This window comes from Canis lupus, chromosome 15 (genome assembly GCF_011100685.1).
Source record: "Canis lupus familiaris isolate Mischka breed German Shepherd chromosome 15, alternate assembly UU_Cfam_GSD_1.0, whole genome shotgun sequence".
NCBI lineage: Eukaryota > Metazoa > Chordata > Mammalia > Carnivora > Canidae > Canis > Canis lupus.
In genome coordinates, this window is record NC_049236.1 from 8,120,890 (window position 1) to 8,142,598 (window position 21,709).

General features: G+C 58.2%; 1 protein-coding gene across 1 annotated transcript in view; it reads left to right on the plus strand.

The window, feature by feature from the left end:
• CSMD2 (CUB and Sushi multiple domains 2) overlaps positions 1–21,709 on the plus strand; it is a gene marked incomplete at its 5' end in the record, with an annotated part of 437,990 nt that overhangs the window by 290,144 nt on the left and 126,137 nt on the right. Inside the window, 4 exons of the mRNA XM_038557633.1 lie at positions 9,745–9,947; positions 14,176–14,367; positions 17,874–18,012; positions 21,511–21,698. Coding sequence (XP_038413561.1) covers positions 9,745–9,947; positions 14,176–14,367; positions 17,874–18,012; positions 21,511–21,698 — 722 coding nt within the window. The remainder of the gene's footprint in view (positions 1–9,744; positions 9,948–14,175; positions 14,368–17,873; positions 18,013–21,510; positions 21,699–21,709) is intronic.

Below are 21,709 nucleotides of genomic sequence, written 5' to 3' on the forward strand. Positions count from 1 at the left end.
GGAAACCGTCCCGAGGGCACAGACAGGACAAGGCTTGCAGATGCCTCCCCTCACCCTGCCCCAGCCCCAGCTGAGCCCTGGAGGTGATCGGAGGGACCACAGGGTCAGCCTCACCCCAGCCGGACAGTCTCAGCCAAGAGTGCCCAGGAGGGACATCGGGGAGCTGCAGGGACCCCGTGTGGCCCTGGGTCAGGTCTGAGCAGGATCTCACCTCCCTGGCTGCGTGTGACCAGCACGGGCTGGCAGCCAGATTCGGCTCTTGAAGGGGGCCCGTGTGCAGCATTGGGCAGGTGTCTTTCCCTGAGTGGCAGGCATGGGACTGGCGGGCCAGCGGAGCCCATCCGGGCCTGGCAGCTAGCAGCAGCGCAGACAGGGAGCTGTGCCCTCCGGGTCGCTCCTTCCTGTGTGGTCCGTGCATACGATGCGGAAGTTTGGCCCCCGCGGATGAGACCTCTTCTCCGTTTCCAGTGTCGGGTTGGCGTTTTCTGACCTACAATTAGTGGCCCAGCTGGGAGGAAAATTAGAGAAGGGATGGGGACAAAGCCTTCTGCTCTCGGCCTCCCCTCTGCCTGACATTCACTGAGCACATACAGTGTACCGCTCTCTAGACCCAGTAGGACGTCCCCGTTTTACAGATGACACCACTGAGGCCCAGAAAGGGCTAAAGTCTCCCACTTACCCAGCGATGTGGGTTTCGGACCCGTTCCATCTCGCTCCCGTCTCTTTCTGACCCCGGTTTACGTTCCATTTAAGCAAACATGCATTGAACGCTTCCCCTGTGTCAGGACTGTGCAGTGGGAAACACGGGAGTTAGACGACGGCCCGTCCCTGTCTTCCAGGGGCTCACGTGCTACAGGGGAAATAGTGGAGCAAACAAGACAGGGTCGATCCCGTTCAGTCAGGGAGGAGCGAGGCCTGCAAGGCTTCCAGGAGGGGGAAGGGAGGAGGCACGACCCGAGGCCAAAATGTAGGTCTGTCACCACGGGGTGCTCCCTCCACGTGGGGACCACGCGGGGACCCGAGAGCCAAGTCGGGAGCTCTACACGGATCGCTCAGGAGCGGCGTTTGGTTCAATTAAAATAGTTGGAGCGTCTCCCCAGCGCCAGGCCTCCTGCCAGGTGCCGAGGTGTAAATATAAACAAGGAGCCGTCTTTTCCCTTGGAAGCCTCCGTCTCGTAGCCAGAAATGTTACCGGTTAGGAAAGGAAGCCGAGTCCCCGAGGAAAGCTGACTTCGACAGACGGAGGCTCGCTTTCCTCTTGGAAGGAGAATCTGCAGGTCCATCCAGCAGGTCCCAGGGCAGCCGCTCGGGAGGCCTCCCCCTCTCCTCCTGCTGTCCCATCCTCGGGCTCTGTCCTCCCGCCTGGCCCGGTTCGCGGCCCCGGCTCCTGGCCTGGGTCTCCGCTGCTGTCAGAGGGCGGAGGGCCAGGCGCAGAGCTTCCCCCTGGTGAGGGTGTGTGTGCCGATTCCGCCACAACCCCCGTCCTTGCAGGCATCTTCCTACATTTTATCAGTCAGAACTTGCCGTGTATGCCTGGCTTGGGAACGTGGGAAAAAATCCATTTTTGTTTTGCTTTTACAGTTTCAGGAGTAGAAGTGGATGAGAGTTTTTGGAAATGGAGTGCAGATCAACCGTCCTGTGGGGTCGGCTGCAGATTCTAACATAACGTGGTGAATGCTGTAGTAGAAGCAGGGGTGAAGCACAGACAAGGAGCATTTGCCAGGAAAATCCCTAATTGCAGGTGGCAGCTGGGGGCAGGACACGATGGAGGAGAGGAGCACGCTGGTCGCTCACCGTGCAGGGCGGAGCTGAGGCCTCCCAGGCACCTGAAAGGAAGGAAGGGGGATGCACGCGGCTGCTTCTAGAAGAGCCCATTGTCTGGGGGGACATCACGATAGCCCCATTCCTAAAAGGAGATCCCCAGTGGCGACTCAGGGGAGGGGTTGGCTGGGAAGCCAGGGGGGAATCCAGGACACGTGTCCTGGTTACGTTCAGAAGGACCGAGCCTTGTTTCTGAGTTCGGATCTGGTGAGGCTCGAGAGCCACCTGCGACTGGCTGCAAGGGGGGAAAAACGGGGGGGGAGGAGGAGCCCTAGGGCCCGTGGAGGCGGGGAGCCTTGCTGTTCTGGAAGCTTTGCTTTCTGCTCCTGATGCTCCTATTTAGCTAATGGTCCTAGTTTGTTGATTTTTAACCGTAGGGAGGCTTTTTAATGATTAATGCAAAGGGTGACCTGGAAGCTCCGTTCTTGGCTGTTGGAGGATTTTACCGAGAGTCAGAGGCTGCAATTCTGATGAACCAGAACCCCTGCCCCGTGGAGCTTGTCTTCCTCGGAGGAGCCCGGACCAGACAAAACAGGCAGCCGTGCCTGAGACCCGGAGTCCCCGCCTGCAGATTCCCATCAGTCACAGGGCCGCCGTCCCCCAGGGCGGTAAGCATCGCTTGCCTCCGACCGCAAGTGGGCAGCTGGCCCAGAGGAGCCAGAAGGCAGCGGGAGTGAAGCTTCTGTGTGTAGCTCTTGCCAGGAATTGCGGCCGCAGGTTTAGCAGCTTCCAGGAGGTTGGTCTTTGAGCAATGACAACGAGCTCAACCTTGGACAAGAAAGTCCGTGTACTTGCACCGCAGGAGCCGACCTCCTGAAGGAGCTGAACAGAGACGCACACACCCGGCGGCACGTCCCTTGGTCTCAGCACACGGGGAACCATCAGAAGGCGCTGACGTGGATAACCCCGTCGGTGTCCATATAAGAGTGGGGGTGCTTGCTGCCAATTTGGTTTCCATGCATCGCTTTTAGGGAAAGAACACAAATTACATGAAATCCTGCAAGAATAACCCAGCTGACCTACCCTAGACAGGCGAATGGGCCAGCAGACACGAACTTGACCGTCTGATTACCATCCCAGAAATGATTTCCAGTGTTTCTTCGAGGGGGATTCCATCCAACCAAAGAAATGCAGACCTGCGTTCCCGACCACACTGCCCCAGATCTCGCCCTCTCAAAAGATAAGTAGACAAGCAAAGAGCAAATAAAGTAAACTCACGTGATGCCACTTAACACACACTGTCCCTAAAAGGGGGAATCATTTCCCTAAAGAGGAAGAGGAATGCATAAAGAAGATGAGGTCTATGTATACAATGGAGCATGGCTCAGCCATTAGAAACGACAAATACCCACCATTTGCTTCAACGTGGATGGTCCTGGAGGGGATTAGGAAGATATTTCCTGAAAAGACTTTATTCTAGTAAACAAAAGAAAATGTAAATGGATGAGAATGGATAATATTGTCATTTAAATGTAAGGAAGAGGGATGAAGGGTAGCAGAAGGATAGATGGTGGACCGGGGAGGGGAGATCCTGAGCCAGAGCAGCGGTGATGGAGGTGAGGAAAGAAGGAAAAGCAGCCGACTCCACGGTAGGCCAGATCTACCAGGGCAGCACCTGCGTTGTAAGAAATAACAGCACTGAGATGAAGAGGCAAGCTGGAGGGCTGCGACTGCAGAGGACAAGTCTGCGGGTGTGGAAATGACGAAGGAGAAGTTACCGAGTGTGGGAGTCACAGTCGCCACCAGGAAGCACAGGTGGAGAAGAGCAGAAGGGGCGGAGGGGCGGAGAGGGGCTGGGGCGTCCTTGGTGGGTTGACCAGATGCACAGAGCTCCAGCCAAAACGGATTAGATGACAACTTGATGAAAAATGGATCCGTTCCAAGGATACTGAAAGATCCCCAACACCCTTTGGCAAAACACCCTCCCCAGGTAAGCATACAGCCAGTCCCCCTCAATCCACGCGCTCATTTACCAGAAACCAGCACCACACCAGGTCCAAGCCTCTTAAAATCTCTTCTCCATAACCTCAAAAGCCGAGACCGGTGGTGTTTGTGACACCCAAGAATCGTTGATGGAGCCAGGATATAATATGCACAAAAGCCCCAGGAAATTGCCACTCGGGCTTCTTGGAAAAACTCTCGGAGACGTGGCAGTGGGCTGACTGATGGCCCCCAAAAACATCAGGTTTTAATGACCGGAGCCTGTAAACGTTAGCTTATTTGGAAAAAGGATCTTTGCAGCTGTGATTAAATCAAGGCCCCAGAGATGGGGAGATTAACGTGGATTCCCTGAGTGGACCCTAAATGCAATCACATGAATCCTTACACAAGGGAAGCCGAGGAAGATTTTGTACACAGAGAGGTGAGGACACACACGGAGATTGGGGTGATGCAGGGCGGGCTGAGGAACGCCAACAGCCGCCAGGGATGGGCGGGTTATTTCATGGAAAAAGTGCCCAGGCCTTAATAATGCCAACAGTCACAGATCTTTATGCAATAAGAAGCCTAACAACAAAACGGTAGAGTGACATCTGTCGTAAGTGTAAGACGCGGACAGCCGTGGAAGGACCTCCGTCAGGGTCTCCTGGGGGAGAAATCACAGAACCAGACCTGAGCTGGGTCTCTGGCTCCATGGCCTCTGTTTCTCCCTCTGGGTCATGCAGCCTCTCCAGGAGGCATGAACCTTTCTTTTTATGGACATTTCCTCCGGGAAGAATAAAGACCCATGTGCCCCCCCTAGAATCCCTGAGACCTCCAGGGTGGGTTCGGCTGCCGACAGGCAGTCACGGAGCCTTCGTTTATAAGGTGCCCATGATGAGAAAGAACCCGGTGCAAGGCCACCTGCCGAGGAAGGCTGGTACCAAGGCTGTATCCTACGTCCTGCATGTGCGCCTGCCCCGGCCTCCCCAAGCGCCGTCACCACGGTGACCTCAGTGACCTGGAGCTCAGGTTTGTTCTCTTGCTCGTGGAAGTGACAAGAGAGTATCTTTTCTACGGAGCACCGGCTGCCCCAGGGAAGGAGAGCGTCTCCTTTAGCTCCAGACACCAGTGCTTACTCTGGGCTCTGGTCCGTCTTTTCCGTTTGAGCTCTTAGGGTGGCAGGATGCTGTAATTATGATTGTCTGCTATTACGATCGTGGTTTAATTCTTGGTTTGCAGCCCCGTGACTCAGAAGGGGGCACTTTATAAGACAAGTATTATTTTCTTATTGTCGTTTCCAGTGTCACTGAGGATAATTTGGGCTGCAGTCTCATCTGGGGTCAGGCGTGATTTTGGACCCCCTTCCCCCTGCAGCAGCTGTTCATTCACGTATGGTTTTGCCCCGATGTAGAGATCCGCACAGGACTTGTGTCTGGGTCCCACCCGTCGTGTTCGTGGGGCGGCGACGGTCGGTCGGGAGGACCCAGGGCCCTTTCACTTGCTGGGATCGGTTTTCCAGGGGTTTCCGTGTGAGGGAGTCTTGCCCATGTCCAGAAACAACTGGAAAACGACACCCAGTCTGTCCTCTTCCCTGTCGTCCCCGCAGCCCCCCCAGGGAGCTGTTCAAACAAGTGACTGCGGTGAGTGGCCTGGTGCCGCGGCCTCTGGCCTTCGCCAAGGTGCTTTCCGCTGCCCGCGGAGGACCGTGGGCCCCTCCTCTCACCCCCTAGACCTTGTCACTGCCGGGCCTTGGACTTTAATCTGATCATGCGGTCAGCTAAGCCGAATGCAAGCACCTGGCATTTTTAATTCACGGCCTGGAAGGTCAGCCCTTTAACCGTGTGTACGACTCGCACGGCAAGGTGATAACTGCTGGGGCCCCCAGCCAGCCTCCTCCTCCCAAGGGGCGGGACAGAGCGGGAGCTCCGAGGTCAGACCTGACCTCGTGCATATAACGTACCTGGCTTGCTCTCAAACCAGCCCTTGACCTTGGACCAGTCGTTCAGCCCCTCGGAACCTCCGTGTTCTCATCTGTAAAGATGGGCTGATGCCACCTACAACATCAAGATGCTCACGGGGCAAAGCAGGACCACGCAAGGGCACGTCCTACACGCTGTGCCATATAAACAGGTTTCCCTTCGTCTCCACTGGGTCTCCTACTCTCTCCTCGCAGCTTTCCGTCAGGCTGCTCCTCCTGGGATTTCCTTCATTCGTCCGTGGATTCATTCACTCATTCTTTCAGTTATTCACCCACAGGGACTCCAGTCCTCCACCTGTATCTATGAAAGGATTTGCTCAGGAAATCCAGGAGATTTCACGTGAATCCTATTAAAACCAACTAGTAACTGAAAATTAAAAACGCACGCGCATATCCGACAATAAGTACGTAATGAAAAATTAAATCTCATTCACGTTGGAATAAAAAAAAAGAAATAAGAAGTATTCAAGAGGAAAAAAGGTAACAAAGAAGAAAACCATGAAGCTTTCCCAAGGTGCATGAAGAGCCCTAAAGAGATTAAGATATGTCCCGTGTTCCCGGCTGGGGAAGACGACGTAAAGGTAATCAATCCGTTTGCCCAGATGAGTCCACACATGTGTGCGATTCCAATCACACATCAAAATATCAATGGTATTGTTTTGGAACTTGTTAACTGTAAAGTTCATCTCAAAGGATAAATTTGGGAAAATAGCTAAGAAATTTGAAGTGGGGGGGCATGAAGGGGAATTTGCCCTTTGTAAGATTTGCCCTTTGTAAGCTGCGGAGGCATGTGTGCGGCACAAGTCGCATCACTTGAGACAAAGGAAGGAACCCTGGAACTGAAGGAGAACCGTCTAGAATCAGGCTCATGACCCAGACGACTCTTCAAACCCACGCGGGGAGTCCGGATTACACCTGGATTACTCGGTGACAGGGGTCTTCAGTCCCCCGGGGCCATGAGCCCCATCCCGAGTGCTGGGGCACGTTGTAGGCACGGAGGCTCCCGGAGTGAACACCTGGTCTCCCACTCGTGAAAATCATCCTCTCGCTGAGGACACAGGGAGTAGACAGGGGAACACACGGAGTGTGGACACAGGAGCTGCCCAGGAGCCAGCGATCAGGGCCTTCTGATAGTCAGGACCTCGACGAGGCCACCCGGACACGTGCTGGGGCAGTTGGGTGTCCATTTGAAAGCCGTGAGCCTATAAACCTCAAATGATAGAACTAACGAAGTTTAGGGACATAGTGACATTTGGCTTCGTAATCATTGTGGGAAGAAGAGGGTTTGCCCAAGCAGAACATGATGCCCAGTATCCCTCCAGGAAAAGATGACCATATCCGATTACACAAAATTAGTAGGTCCGGGTGCACCTGGGGGGCTCAGGCAGTAAGTGACCGACTCTTGGTTTCTGCTCAGGTCGTGACCTCAGGGTCCTGGGATCGAGCCCCATGCCTGGCTCTGCACTCAGTGGGGAGTCTGCTTGGGGGAGTCTCTCCCACTGCCTCCACCCCTCTCCCCCCAAAATAAATAAATAAATATTTTTTTTTAAGAAAATGGGCAGCCCAGGTGGCTCAGGTTTAGCGCCGCCTTCAGCCCAGGGCATGATCCTGGAGACCCAAGTTCGAGTCCCGAGTCGGGCTCCCTGCATGGAGCCCGCTTCTCCCTCTGCCTGTGTCTCTGCCTCTCTCTCTCTCTGTGTCTCTCATGAATAAATAAATAAAATCTTTAAAAAAAAGGAATAAGTCTCCCACCAAAATACACCTATAAACAAAATTTAAAAAGACACCAGATGCTTAGAGAAAATATTAGCAAAAAAAAAAAAAAAAAGTGATGCAGAGCATGTTCTCATGTGCGTGTTGGCCATGTCTAGGTCTTCCTCTGTGAGATTTCTGTTCATGTCTTTTGCCCATTTCATGATCGGATTGCTTGTTTCTTTGCTGTTGAGTTTGATAAGTTCTTCATAGATCTTGGAAACTTGATGGGATGAGCACTGGGTGTTATTCTATATGTCAGCAAATTGAACACCAATAAAAAATAAATTTATAAAAAAAAGAAAATATTAGCAATATATAAAAGAGAACTCAAAATATATGAAAGTAATAAATCAAAATCATCCTAGATTTGTAATTAACTGTAAACAGAATTCTAAAAGACAACCCAATTAAGATGGGTAAAGGCTATGAAAATACGGAAGTGAATAAATCTTTAAAAAAAAGGGGGGGGGATCCCTGGGTGGCGCAGCAGTTTGGCGCCTGCCTTTGGCCCAGGGCACGATCCTGGAGACCCGGGATCGAATCCCACAACGGGCTCCCAGTGCATGGAGCCTGCTTCTCCCTCTGCCTATGTCTCTGCCTCTCTCTCTCTCTCTCTCTGTGACTATCATAAATAAAAATAAATAAAAAAATTTTAAAAAAATAAAAATAAAAAAAAATTTAAAAAGGGGGAGGAGGGGATCCCTGGGCGGCTCAGCGGTTTGGCGCCTGCCTTTGGCCCAGGGCACGATCCTGGAGTCCCGGGATCGAATCCCACGTGGGGCTCCCTGCATGGAGCCTGCTTCTCCCTCCTCCTGTGTCTCTGCTTCTCTCTCTCTCGCTCGCTCTATGTCTATCATAAATAAATAAATAAATAAATAAATAAATAAATAAATAAATCTTTAAAAAAATATGGAAGTGGCCAATAAATCATATGCAAAGATACGCAATGTAACTAAATGATCTGCACTTAAACACACTGGTGAGATTCCATTTTGGTCCAGCAGATGGGCAGGTATTTTAATATGGGATATATTTATAACATCATAATATCTGACGTGGATGAGGTGACCTCGAGGGAGAAGAGTCACACTGATCCTGTTTAGTGGGGCTATAAACAGACACAGTCACTTAAGAGAATAATCTAGAAACATTTACCCAACATGGTTAAGTGTGTACCTCTCTCCCCCCAAAAGCTCTCCCTACAGTCAACTGAAATATTAAAGAAAATGTGCAGAGGTTCATGCTGAGGGATGACTCCTTGCAGTCTTATGGGAGACTCCCATAAGTGAAATAGAACGATGTCCATTTTTCTAGGAAAAAAAAAATGAAGTATACGTCTTATGTCCATAACAACCATAAGTGAAGAAAGGGACATAAAATTATGTAAAATAGGGGCCCCTGGGTGGCTCAGTTGGTTAAGCGTCTGCCTTCAGCCCAGGTCATGATCCCAGGATCCTGGTATCAAGCCCCACATCAGGCTCTATCTCAAATAAATTTGAAAAAAACAAATATGTAAAATACGGTTGGTGGCGGGGGGTGCGTGTGTGCATGTGTGCACACCGGAGGGAAGTGTGCAAGGATGTGCACTGAGGCTGATCCCAGGTAAAAGGCTTTGGAGAACAGATTGGTTTGGGTAAGAGAGACGTTTTAAAGAATTTCAGTACTTCTGTATGTTGTTTGTCTTTTCTACCTTGAGCATGTCTTACTTTTATGATTTAAAGAGATTTTTTTTAAGGATTTTATTTTATTTTTAAAGATTTTATTTACCTATTTACGAGAGAGGCAGAGACCCAGGCAGAGGAAGAAGCAGGCTCCCTGCGGGGAGACTGGATCCCGGGACCCCGGGGTCACACCCTGGGCTGGAGGCTGAGCCAACCGGGGCCCTCGTCGCGCGTGTTTAGCCCATTTCCTCTTAGCGCCGACTGACACCACATGGTCTGGACCAACACCGGCTTGCTCCCCGCTTCTGTGTCCTGGCCGAGGGGTCTGCTGAGGCCTCTGGCCCCCCTTTTAATCACACTTGCTGGTCGTCTTGTTGTCGGGCTTCAGGAGGCCTCTGTCACCTGGGGTAACCGTCCTCTCCCAGGTGGCATCCTCAGAAGGCCTTGCCCCCGTCGGGGCAGCAGGTCTGGGCCCCCTCCTCCCCGTTTGTGGACACGCACGGCCCGCCGACCCCCTCGCGACCTGGGGAGTGGAGCCCAGACCGCACCGGGCGTGGGGGAGCTCCCCGTCGAGACGTGCCGCCAACCGCCTCCCTCTCTCCCGCGCAGGCTCCACTTCCTGGTGTTCGACACGGAGGAGGTGCATGACGTGCTGCGCATCTGGGACGGGCCGGTGGAGAGCGGGGTGCTGCTCAAGGAGCTCAGCGGGGCGGCGCTGCCCCGGGACCTCCACAGCACCTTCAGCTCCGTTGTCCTGCAGTTCAGCACCGACTTCTTCACCAGCAAGCAGGGCTTTGCCATCCGCTTCTCAGGTGGGTGCTCGCCTCCCGGCCCCCTGCACCCTGTGCCCCTTGCACCCTGCCCCCCTGGCCCCTGCCCCCTGGCCGTGCGGGAGCCTGACTGCACCCCCAGCCCCTCCTCCCCTCCAGCCTCCACTCGCAGGGACCTGTCGCTGAGCACTTGCTCAGACATCTGTGCTGAGCCCGCTGTGCAGGGCCGCCGGGCGGCTCAACGGGCACGACCGCAGGTTGGTGAGTATCTGGAGGGAGAACCGTAGACGCTGATGCTCACCTTGGAGCATCAAGGGAGAAAGACGTTCCAGAAAACACAGTACCCGAGCTCAGAGCTGCAGGAGGAGTGGACGTGACCGCTGAAAGGACGTCTCCTCCCAGTACCCCCCATCACCCCCTGTCACCCGCCGCCTGGCTCAAGCCACTCTGGGTGGGGGCGGATGTCGCTCGTGCAGCAGCTGCCATCATCAGCATGTCCCCTCCCCACGTGCACGTGGTGTGTTGCCGTGGCGATTGCAGAGCAGGCCCGAGCGGGCCCGAGCCCGGCCTGGTCTCCACGGTGTCCCCTCGTGGCCGGGTCGGCTCACGTGTGCGGCACCGGCTGGGCTGCAAGGTGGCCACCCCGCTCCAGCTCCTGCGCAGCCGCATGCCCTGCCCGGGACGGGCGCTCACCATCGGCGGGCTGTGGGGGGTCTCCAGGATCCTGTTCCTCCTGGCCGTCCGCCTGCCCGACCAAGCCTTCGCGGGCTCCCCGGCTGCCAGGGAGTAGCTGCTTGCGGAGTTCTCGTTCCCCGACGTCCCGGCACCGCGGCCCACAGACAGTCTCCCCCAGGATTAGGTCCCACCCGGGGCAACAGGGTGTCGTTTAGGCAAGCATGTCCCGGCATCTGTGCCCGGAGCCCCAGGCGCTGGTCGCTGACATCGCCGGAGGAGAACGTGCATGACCGGGGAACACCGAGAGGGGCCCAGAGCAAGGAGACCCGGGGGCCCTGCGAGCCCTGGGCACGCTGGTTGGCGGGGGACTCAGAAGCCGTCGGCTACAGGTTGCGGTCCCGCACAAGGCTGACCACCGGTGACCTCTGCCGAGGCCGCCTCCAGAGACTCCTGGCACATTCCGGGGCCGACTGTGGAGGCCGCTGCGATAAGCCGTGAAGTAGCCCAGCAGCTGGGAGAGCGGGAGGCTGGACGGGCAGCTGACTCCGCTCTCTGGGGGAACCAGTGTGAGCAACAAGCCGATGTGGGCTTTCTCGGGCTGTCCCCAAGCCAGTGGGCATGGCTTAAAAAACAAAAGGAGAACAAAACCACCGCTCTTAATGCAGATTTGCGTGACGTGACCTCCCGCCGCCGGTGGCCCTGCGGGACAGCCCCTGGGGCCGCTTCCTCAACACGGCCTAGCCTGCGGCGGTGTGTCATCCCCAAGGGTCCTGCAGATGTCGCCTCCTCGTGTCCCCACTCAGAACCAGCTGCCGCAGCCTGTGACTCCCCAAGCACAGGCCGCCTTTGGTTCCGGCACGTTGTCCGCTGCAGACAGCCTGCCGTGTGTCGATGGTGCCCGCCTACTTGCTCCTCTGCAGGCGGCTCCTCGGGAGGCAGGGCCACGTCCTGCCCACCGGCTCCTCCGCGGCGTGTGCATGCAGCAGGTGCTCACTCCCTGCTCCGGGACAGCGGTACCCGTGAGCGGGTGGTCTTCTCCAACACACGGCATCCTGAGCACCGCGCGGGCCCACAGAGAGGGCAGCGGGCCACGCCGCCTGGCCCAGCTCCGGGGCGGCCGGCCAGGGATAACTGAGGTTTGGGAAAGGTCACCCTCCCCGTTGCTGTCGTGAGTCGGCAAATACCAGGACCACTCCGGGGACGGCCGAGTGGCTCCCCCACGTTCTCCGGATGGCGTGTGTCTGACGGGATTGTGCAGAAATGCCAGGGCCACTTAGCGCGGGCCCGGCTCTCCAGGCAAACACGACTGCGCAACAGCCGACACCCTGTCGGAACCACGTGGACCCAGCGCGTCCCCGGGGCTTTGCCCAGCAGCACAGATTCAGGCGCATTAGTGAAGGTGGGGACGGGGGGCGGGGGGGGACACGGGAGGAGAGGGACGCAGGGTCGCTGCCCCCCCCCCCCCCCCCGTGGAGCCAGCGCCTCGCTCAGCACCTGCTATAATTGACCAGAAGCCTGAGAGCCGGGGGCCAACCCGTGCTGCCGACGTGGGCTCGGAGGCCAGGGCGGCTTCGCGTGCACGGTCCTCTAGTTAGTAAGCGGCGGAGCTGGCTCAACACCCCGCGTCTGACTCCCAGGCCTGGGCTCTTCGTCATCGCCCCCCGCGGCCTCCTGGGGACGGTCAGAGCCGTGGGCCGCTTTCCTCCCAGAGACTCATCTACATGCGTGCGGTGCACCGCGGAGCCGGGGATGAACGCCGAGCCTGTTTTTAATTGGGAAGGAAGAAGATTGATTCTTCCTTGACTTTCTAAATAAATTCAGGAGGTGTCAGATGGTGATGACTCCTGCATGTATTTACTCATTCGACAAATATTTATGGAGCGTGGCTGCATGCCGGGGAACGTCCTCGGCCCCGGGGATACGGTCAGAAGCACAGCAGCCGAGTCGTTGCTCCCGCAGAGACGCACCAGTGATACACGATAAACAGGCCAACGGACGAGCAGGCGCATTACAGACCAAAACCGGGTCCCATGACAGGTGGAACGCGGTGGAAAGAGGTCAAGGAGTGAGCCCAGAAGAAGGTGATCCAGGAAGCCTGCCCGGGGAGGGGCTGTGGGGCCGGCTTAGGAAGAACCGGGGCGCCGTCGTCCCCGGCGGGAGGGCCAGCAGGTGCCAAGGCCCCGGGGGACACAGGGGGACGTGAGCGAACTGTGGTGGAAGATTCTACAAATGGGGCCGGAGCGTAAGCAGATGAGCATGCCCGTGCCCTAATAAGACTTCACATACAAGAGCAGGAAGAGAGTGGATGGGACCTGCTCGGCCATATATCGTCATCGGCTCCGAGGCCCCATGTACTGACTCCAGACGTGTTCGCACGGCCCCAGCTCCTACGGTTGGTGGCATTCGTGTGTACGGTTGCCCGGGGGCTGGGGCTTCTCGAGCTTTTCCACGGCGGCCGTCCCAGAGCAGAAAGGAGCGAGGGTCCACCCTGATCTAGAGGCTGAGGAGGCTGACATCTCACAGAGATCTGAGGCTTCCTGTTTTCACTCAAGAACTAACGTGAATGGGATCCCTGGGTGGCGCAGCGGTTTGGCACCTGCCTTTGGCCCAGGGCGCGATCCTGGAGACCCGGGATCAAATCCCACGTCGGGCTCCCGGTGCATGGAGCCTGCTTCTCCCTCTGTCTATGTCTCTGCCTCTCTCTCTCTCTCTGTGACAATCATAAATAAAAAAATAAAAAAAAAAAGAACTAATGTGAATGTCACGTTCCGCCCGCGGTACGTTCACTTGGTCTCGCGCCTGCTTTTTTTCGCAAAATTGTGGGGAGGAGGATGGAACGGACTCTCCTAGCCGATGAACATCACAGATCCCTTGGCCTCGGGGGCCTCGTGTCACTGGGGCCACAGTCCCAACAGAGACTTGAGTCCTTCCCCCGGACTCTCCCCTCCGTCCTCTCCTTGGCTCACGATGCACCTGCGCGTCCACTCCCTCGCCTTTCTTCTAGTCACTAGCGCCTTCCGCCCGCCGCTCGTACCACATTCACTTTCCAAGCACCTGGTCCGTCTTACCCCGAGTCAGGTGTCAGACTGCGCCCGTCTCCCACATTCGCGCGTTTCCTGAATGTTTAACACGTTCACTTTGATCTGTCGCTTGCCACAAACATCAGCCTTTCCTCGAGTCTTAGCGTGATGAGCTGTTCCACATTTGCAGCACAAGAGGCGGGGTCTTCACCGGCTCCCAGCCCACCGGCAGATCATTCCCTCTGCGCTTGTCCATCCCACGAGGCGTGATTGTGAAAGTGAACTGAGTTCACGTCCTTTTACGATCACAGCTGTGCAATCACAGCCAACTCGTGGCGTCTCGTGGCAGGTGGATGCTGGTGACGGTGAAGGTTCTGGTAGGGTAGATGGTGGCCCACTGGTGGCCGAGGCAGTGACAGGAATGGGGATGAGGACACAGTGGGACTGCTGCTTCTGCCGGCGACATGGGCGGGCGGCGACAGAGACGGTGGCTGCAGGGAGGGGGAAGAGCCAGGAGCCCTGTGGTCTGGCACACTTCCAGGTGACCCACTTATTCTTCTGTTCTCTCATCCCAGTGTCTACAGCAACATCCTGCAACGACCCCGGGGTCCCCCAGAACGGGAGCCGGAGCGGTGACAGCTGGGAAGCCGGAGACTCCACGGTGTTCCAGTGCGACCCTGGCTACGCCCTCCAAGGGAGCGCGGAGATCAGCTGTGTGAAGATCGAGAACAGGTTCTTCTGGCAGCCCAGCCCCCCGACGTGCATCGGTACGGACCCTGCCCTGTCGTCTCGGCACTCGCGTGTTCCACACCCTGCGGCGGTCGTGGCCGCTGCACCTGCGGGCTGGCCACGAGAATTGCAGCAGCTGGAAGTGGCAGGAGACCCAACGGTTATTCTGCTTTGCGGGCATACGTGCACATGCACACACCCTCACATCCACACACTCACACTTAGTCTCCCCGACAACAAATTCTTCACTCTCCAAAATGGTCCTCAGAATTTCTGAGCCGGGCATGTCTGCCTCTTTCCTCCCTGGCTCAGGCTGCATAGGTCGAAAGGAGGAGGGAGGGTCAGCGAGGGTAGGAAAGTCCGAAATGCCCCTTCTGTTACCTAAAGCACTAGAGGGGCATCCATAGGCTCAGGTCCTTGCCCTTTGTGTTCTCAAGGAAGTTACTGGTTTCCTAGGTGTTAGATCTCTAGGTCTGTCCTTACTCTTAAAATCTCCCCAACTGACCCATGAAGAAATGGAAGCTCTGTGACTTGCCCAGGGTCAAGTAGCTTGTAGGGGTGAGGGTGTGAATCATTGTGCTCCCAGCTGCTTGACCCTGAGAGGGGCAGGGGACTTACAGGGTTGGGGAGAGGATGGCCAGAAAGAGAGAAAAATAGAAACGTTCCAGGTGCTCACTGCCTTTTTCTCAGGCGAAGTGCTGAGTGTATATTTTTTTTAAGATTTTATTTATTTATTCATGAGAGAGACAGAGAGAGAGGCAGAGACACAGGCAGAGGGAGAAGCAGGCTCCATGCGGAGAGCCCGATGTGGGACTCGATCTCGGACCCCGGGGTCACGCCCTGAGCTGAAGGCAGATGCTCAATCGCTGAGCCACCCGGGGCCCCAGGACTAAATGCGTTCATCTCCTGTGTCAGCGGCGGGTGTTAGAAGCAGTCGACCCCACACGTCCCAACCCTGAGCTCGCTGCAGACGAGAGATGTTCCCTTGCACAACCTCACTTAACCCGCCCTACAGCTCTGACATGAGCCCCGTTCCCTCATTTTACATTTCAGGAAACCAAGTCTTTGATGTATTTGGATCTTTTGCCCAAATCACAGCGCTAGGGCAAGGCAGAGCCGAGATTCCCACCCGCATCAGCATAAAGCAAAGCCTCCACGCTGGCTCCTGTGCCCGGGCGGGGGTGGGGGCTCCCAAGATGTAGCCCCACGGTCTCCACCCTGGGGTCCCACGCGCTTTCCCACGCAGGCTCAGGGGAGACTCTGCCCTGGCATCCAGGGCCTGGCCTTTGCCAGCCCAGCTCTGAGGCCCGGCCCTGAAGGAGAGACGCCATCGTGTCTCAGGGGCGGCCGGGAGTCGCCAGGCCAGTACTGGGGCTGGAGGACCTGCAGCACACGGGAGGTGCACACGGGGGTGCACACGGGGGTGCAGGCCCAGCTTCCAGAGTCAGCTCCCATCCCAGCTCCACGGAGCATATAGGGAGGACATGGGGTGACTGAGGCAGGCCGTCGGGGCCCAGAGCCCAGCTCTACCATCAGCTGGTTCCGTGGCCTTGGAGGAACTGCTGTGTCACTCTGGGCCTCAGTTTCCTCTCTGTAAAGTAACAGTAAATATGCTTCTGGCGGCATCGTGGGGTGAGGACACATCTCACCCAGGTCTCAGAAATACTAATTTCTCGGCTCCCCCCCCCCATTTCTCCCTCCTTCCTTCTCCCTCCTCCCTCTTCCTCCTTCTTTTCTTTGTTTTCCTCCCTCAAGCTTCTGGACTCCCCCTGTCTCCTGGGCCCAAATCCCGTCTGGGCGGTAGGACCCCGTGAGGCCCAGGAGGGACCCAGGTGGCCTGTGAGGCCCTGTCCAGCTTTAGTGCTCCACGGGGCTGTGAATCCTCAGGCTTCTCTTACAGAAAAGCAGGTCCTGAGGCCAGAGCGTCGCAGGTGGAGGGGGGCCGCGCTGTGTGAGCTGTTGAGAGCCATCAGGGTGCGCCGAGCGGGGCAAAGAGGTTAATTCAGCTTCATTACCCGCCTTCTAGACTCAGCTTGGGGAATGTTCTTTGGGCAACAAAATGAACATCTTTGTCTCCCTCTCGAAGAGTCTGGAAATCCCAGGGACAGACCCCTGCTTTCCAGCTCCCTTGGCAGCCTGCCGCGGCGGCCTGGGTGCCCCCTTGTTACCGGGAGGGAGCCCGGGGAGAGAACAAGCATTTGTGGGGCGCCGTCCCCGTGACGGGCGCTGCGCTCAACACCTGAGCTGCGTTCTCAGGTGTGGCCTTAGACAAAGGGCATACGGCCCCCAGGGAGGAGCGACGCTGGCGGTACCTGGGCTTCGGGCTGCTCCGAGCATGGAAGGCAGCTGTGCTGCAAAGCACTGGGACCGCGTGGCTCGCGGCGAATGCCGTGTGCACCAGCCCCACCTCTGGGTCTGACCCACAGAAGGGAGAGGACAGGACACGACCGAGGGTGTGGGGCAGGCACCCTGGATTAGGATCGAGACCAAACTTCCTGTTCCTGCGGGCCTGCCCCCCCCGCCCCCGACCCCACTGAGCACCTGCTGAGGGGACCGGCTGATGCTGGGACAGTGCCTGGTCTCCAGGCGGTCTGGTTTCCTGCGCGCTGGTGCCGGGGCCTAGGAAGGGGGGGCCTCCCTTCCTCTGGGTGCCCCTGAATCCTCAACCAGCCATGAGCAGAGGGAGCCCCGCAGCTGGCAAGGCAGCTGGGAGCCCGGCCAGGCCTTGACCTCACAGGTGGTGGAGGGCGGTGAAGCCCACGCCAGGGTCCTGAGTGGGAAGCAGACACCTGGACGGCCGTGCCAGGGAACTATCGGGAGGGGAAGGGGGCCAGGGCGGGGGCCTGGGACCCAGTCTGTGAGCACCTTGGGGGGCCGGTCCAGAAACCCCGGACTCCCTGCCTGCCTGGTAACTTGAGGGGAGGAAGCCTGAGCTCCGGCCTCCAGGGCTGAAAAGCAGGAAGGGTGGGCCAGAGCTCGGCCGTGCTGGCCTGGGACACAGAGGCAGGGCCCCTGCGGCGTCCCTGGCGCCTCCACGTGGTGCTTGGGGAACGCTTCCCACGGAGGCCAGAGGCCCGCTAGTGCCGAGCCCTCGGCCCTCACGCTCTACCGCATTAGGGACCTCAGGGCCCGACCCACCCCAAGGTGGGGCCTCACGCTCGGCTCTGCTGCCAGTGGTGCCGTCGGGTCAGGCCTTGGCCCTTGGCCGCTGTCCGGGCACGGGTCCTCCGGCCTCCCCCAGGCGGCTTTCCTTGCTTCGTGGGCCCCGGCGTCACCATCAGGGATCCCAGCCCGAGCAGGGACGTGCCCCAAGGGCGCGGGGCCCCCTGTCCCTCCAGCCCGCGCCCTCCCTGCCTGCTTCATGGGGGTGGGATGAGGCCTCGGTGGGCGCACCAGCCCCTCGGCCCCAGACAGCCCCCCTCTGCCCCAGACACCACCCTCACGCCTACCCCCCCACCCCAGGGCGTCCCCCCACCACCGCTCCTCTCTGGAGCCAGTGCCCCGCCAGCGCCCGTGCCTGACCCTTGTCATCTTCCGTCCCCAGCGCCCTGCGGGGGAGACCTGACGGGACCATCCGGAGTCATCCTGTCACCGAATTACCCAGAACCCTACCCGCCAGGCAAGGAGTGTGACTGGAGAGTGACCGTGTCCCCCGACTACGTCATCGCCCTGGTCTTTAACACGTAGGTACCCCTGTGCCCCTCTGCGGGGGGAGGGAGGCAGCAGGTGCGCACAGTCTGAGGAGGACGGAGCAGGTCTGTGGGCGGCACCTGCTGGGATCCTCCAGGGCGCCCCGTGCAGGTTCAGCAGCTCCACGTGCCCTCTTATCTGATCCTTATCAATGATGACATGGCCATTATACTTCCTTCCTTTTCTTTCCTTTTCTTGCCTCTGAAGACATTGAGATTCAGGGGGCAGGCCTTGCGGATCCTGTCCCCCCCACCGTGCTCTCCCGCAGCCCCTTCCCTCGCCCCCAGCGAGTGCTCCTCAGCCGCCCCCATCCACCCCTGCACCGCCTCCTTGATCCCCAGATGGGCAGACTCTTCAGAGCAGTGTCCCGTGTCCCCTTGGGCTCTGCTCTCCCCTCCTGTTCCCTCTCAGACCTGCTGCCTGGATTCTGCCTCCCAGTTCCGGGCGAGTCCTCGGATGAGACCTCGGCTCACCCCTGGGCCTGCTTGTAGGGAAGCCTCCGGGCCACCTGGGCTCCGCTCTGTCACTCGGTCTGTCCCTACCCCGTGTTCTGTCCTGGGCTTCCGTGAAGTCGCTCCTCGGGTTCTCCAGCTGCTGCTGTCACTCACAGCCTCCCTTCCACGCCCCCCTTCCCTCCCGGGCCAGGCGCCAGCAAAGCCCTTTCTCTTCAGCCACACGTCCTTCCTGGAGGGGCTGCTCTGCTTCCAGGGCCCCCTCCGCTCATACAGTGGACAATGTTGGGAGCTGCAGGCTCTTGTCCTCCTGCGGGGCCTGGTTCTCACCGAGCCCCCTGGGGGCCGGGGTGCTGCCCTGGCACCCCTGCCCTGCCCCTGCCCTGCCCCTGCCATCAGTGAGCCAGGCGGGCGCAGCCTTCAGCGCCTGCACCCTCCCCTCTCCTCCAGCCCCACCTGCTGCGCTGCTCGCAGCCCTTGGACTCCCTGTCTGAGTCACCACCACAGACTTAGCCTGGCGCCCCCACCCCCTTCCTCCCGGGCCGGCCACTGCTTGAGCTACAGCCACGGGAGGGATCTTGTGCAAAAATGCCAGAAAAACCACCGCACTTGCCCCTGGAACACATGGTAACGGGCTGCTCGGCCGTGGGAAGGAATGAACGGCTGGCTCAGAACGAGGCCCGATCGCAAACGCGCCAGGCTAGGCGGAAACGGACGCACAGACGTCATTCCACCACATGTGATTCCACGTATACGACAGCTTAAGACCCACAGAATCAATCTGTGATGATAGAGACCTGTTCAGAGGGGCCTTCTGGGGGAGGACGGCCTGGGACGGGGACCGCCGGGCGGAGGATGTCCTCGGTATTGCTGTGTGCGTCGAGGCCGACAGGGCGATACACTCACGAGCCACGGGCATCACGGGGTGTGAGCTGCACCTCGACTTGAAAACAGACCACACGTGAGCAGATCTCCTAGTTTAAGATCCGTAAGGCGCCTCCTCCTGCGAGGTCAGAAGGTTGGCTTCCAGGCCACGCTGCCCGCCCCCCACGCCTCCACGCAGGCCGCCCCCCACGCTGACCCCAGCCACCGGAGCTCCCACGGCACAGCCTGCCCTGGTGACTCTGCCTCTGCGTCTCCCTTCCTGGCAACTTCCGTCTCCCTCCCTGTGCGGCTCCTGGGGGGTCTCCACATCTCCCAAGCGTGGCTCCAGCTGGGCCTCCCCGAAAGTTTCACCACCTCCTGCGCAGACTGTACTTTGTTGTCTTCGCCTCACCGTCACTGCAGAAGACCTGGCGTCTGACGCAGCCCTGTGTCCCAGGCTCCTTGTGCCATGCCAGGCACGCGGGGAGCACACAGAGAAAATGCACAACGGAAGGAAAATAGGGACAGACTGAGGGCAGTTGGGACGTGCTGGAAGCTGCGTTACAGGAGCGAGAAGACGGACCCTGGCGTGAGGGTGCCGGGGAGGCAGGAGGACACGTCTGGCTCCACCACCCGACCCCGACCCCCACCCACCTGGTCCTGCAGGCATCGCGGGTCGCTCTCTGCCACGTGTCAGCGGAAAGCATGGTCCAGCCGGGTGGAGCAACCGGGGACCCAGCCCGTGGCTCAGTGCCGCCCGGATCTGTGCTCAGCTCACGTTCTGCTCTTTTCACGTCTGTGCCCTTGACCGGCACGTGCGGCTCCTCTGGAGATGTGGCTGAGAGTGGAGCTGCCGCCCCGCGGGGCCGGCACATGCTCAGACCCGGAGGGCCGTGTGGAGCCACTTGCCAAGTGGCTGGGCAGACTCCCCCACCCACCAGCAGGGCCCGGAGCTCCGCGGGCTGCACAGCCACCCCCATCCTGGCGTCCCCGTCGTGGTCCCCCAGGCCAGTGCAGTGGCATCAGTGACCATCAACAATTCTCACATTCAACTTTGCTGATTTCTCGGATTCGATCTTTTTCCCACGTGACGGTGGGGATAGCTGAGGAGGCTCACCTGTGGGTGCCCGGTGTAGGGTGGTACGAGAACCTGGGAAGAGCGGAGCACGGGCTCCGGGGCAAGGACGCGAAGCCAGATTCTTCCTGAGAACAGACCCCTTCCCGCCCGGCAACGGCTCCCTGGGTGATTCTTTGCCTCCTGGAAAGGAAGGTGCGGAATAAAGACCGTCTGGGGCGGGGAGGAGAGCCCCTGCCCTGCTGACCAGTCCATACGCAGGCGAGAACCCGCTTCCCCTTCCGTGCACAGTGTGGCGAATACAGACGACACCCCAGGATGAGGTCCTAGCATCCAAGGCGCTGGGAGACTCGGTCTTGATTATTCCAGCCGCAGGAAAGAAGCGGTGACCACGGGAGATGTGACAGAGGGCCAGCTTCCAGCCCAGTGACAAGCTGCCACGACATAAAGCATAGCCCATCGGCATGGCGCACGCCTTAAGTTTGCACGATATTATATGACAAATGTGTTTCAATTAAGATTTTTATTGATTTTCGTCGGGCTCCCGGTGCATGGAGCCTGCTTCTCCCTCTGCCTATGTCTCTGCCTCTCTCTCTCTGTGTGTGTGACTATCATAAATAAATAAAAATTAAAAAAAAAAAAAAAAAAAGGGATCCCTGGGTGGCGCAGCGGTTTAGCGCCTGCCTTTGGCCCAGGGCGTGATCCTGGAGACCCAGGATCGAATCCCACGTCGGGCTCCCGGTGCATGGAGCCTGCTTCTCCCTCTGCCTATGTCTCTGCCTCTCTCTCTCTGTGTGTGTGACTATCATAAATAAATAAAAATTAAAAAAAAAAAAAAAAAGATTTTTATTGATTTTTTATTTTTTTTCCAGGAAGAGGGTGTTAGGTTTCCAGCTGTGACTTCCCAGGCACTGACTGTAGGCTGGTGCCCTCCGCCCCTGGGCCTCACTTACCATCTCCTGGCCCGCCTGGGAGGCCCCTGGGGCCCACACCCTCCTCCCACAGCGTGCCCAGGGCGTCCGAGCCCACCTCCGGTTGAGCCTCAGGCCCAGCACGAGCCTTTCTGACCTCAGTGGGGGGGGGGGGGGTGTTCCCCGCAGCTTTAACCTGGAGCCTGGCTACGACTTCCTGCACATCTACGACGGGCGGGACTCCCTCAGCCCGCTCATAGGAAGCTTCTACGGCTCCCAGCTCCCCGGCCGCATCGAGAGCAGCAGCAACAGCCTCTTCCTGGCCTTCCGCAGCGACGCCTCCGTGAGCAGCGCTGGCTTCGTCATCGACTACACAGGTAGGCCCAGG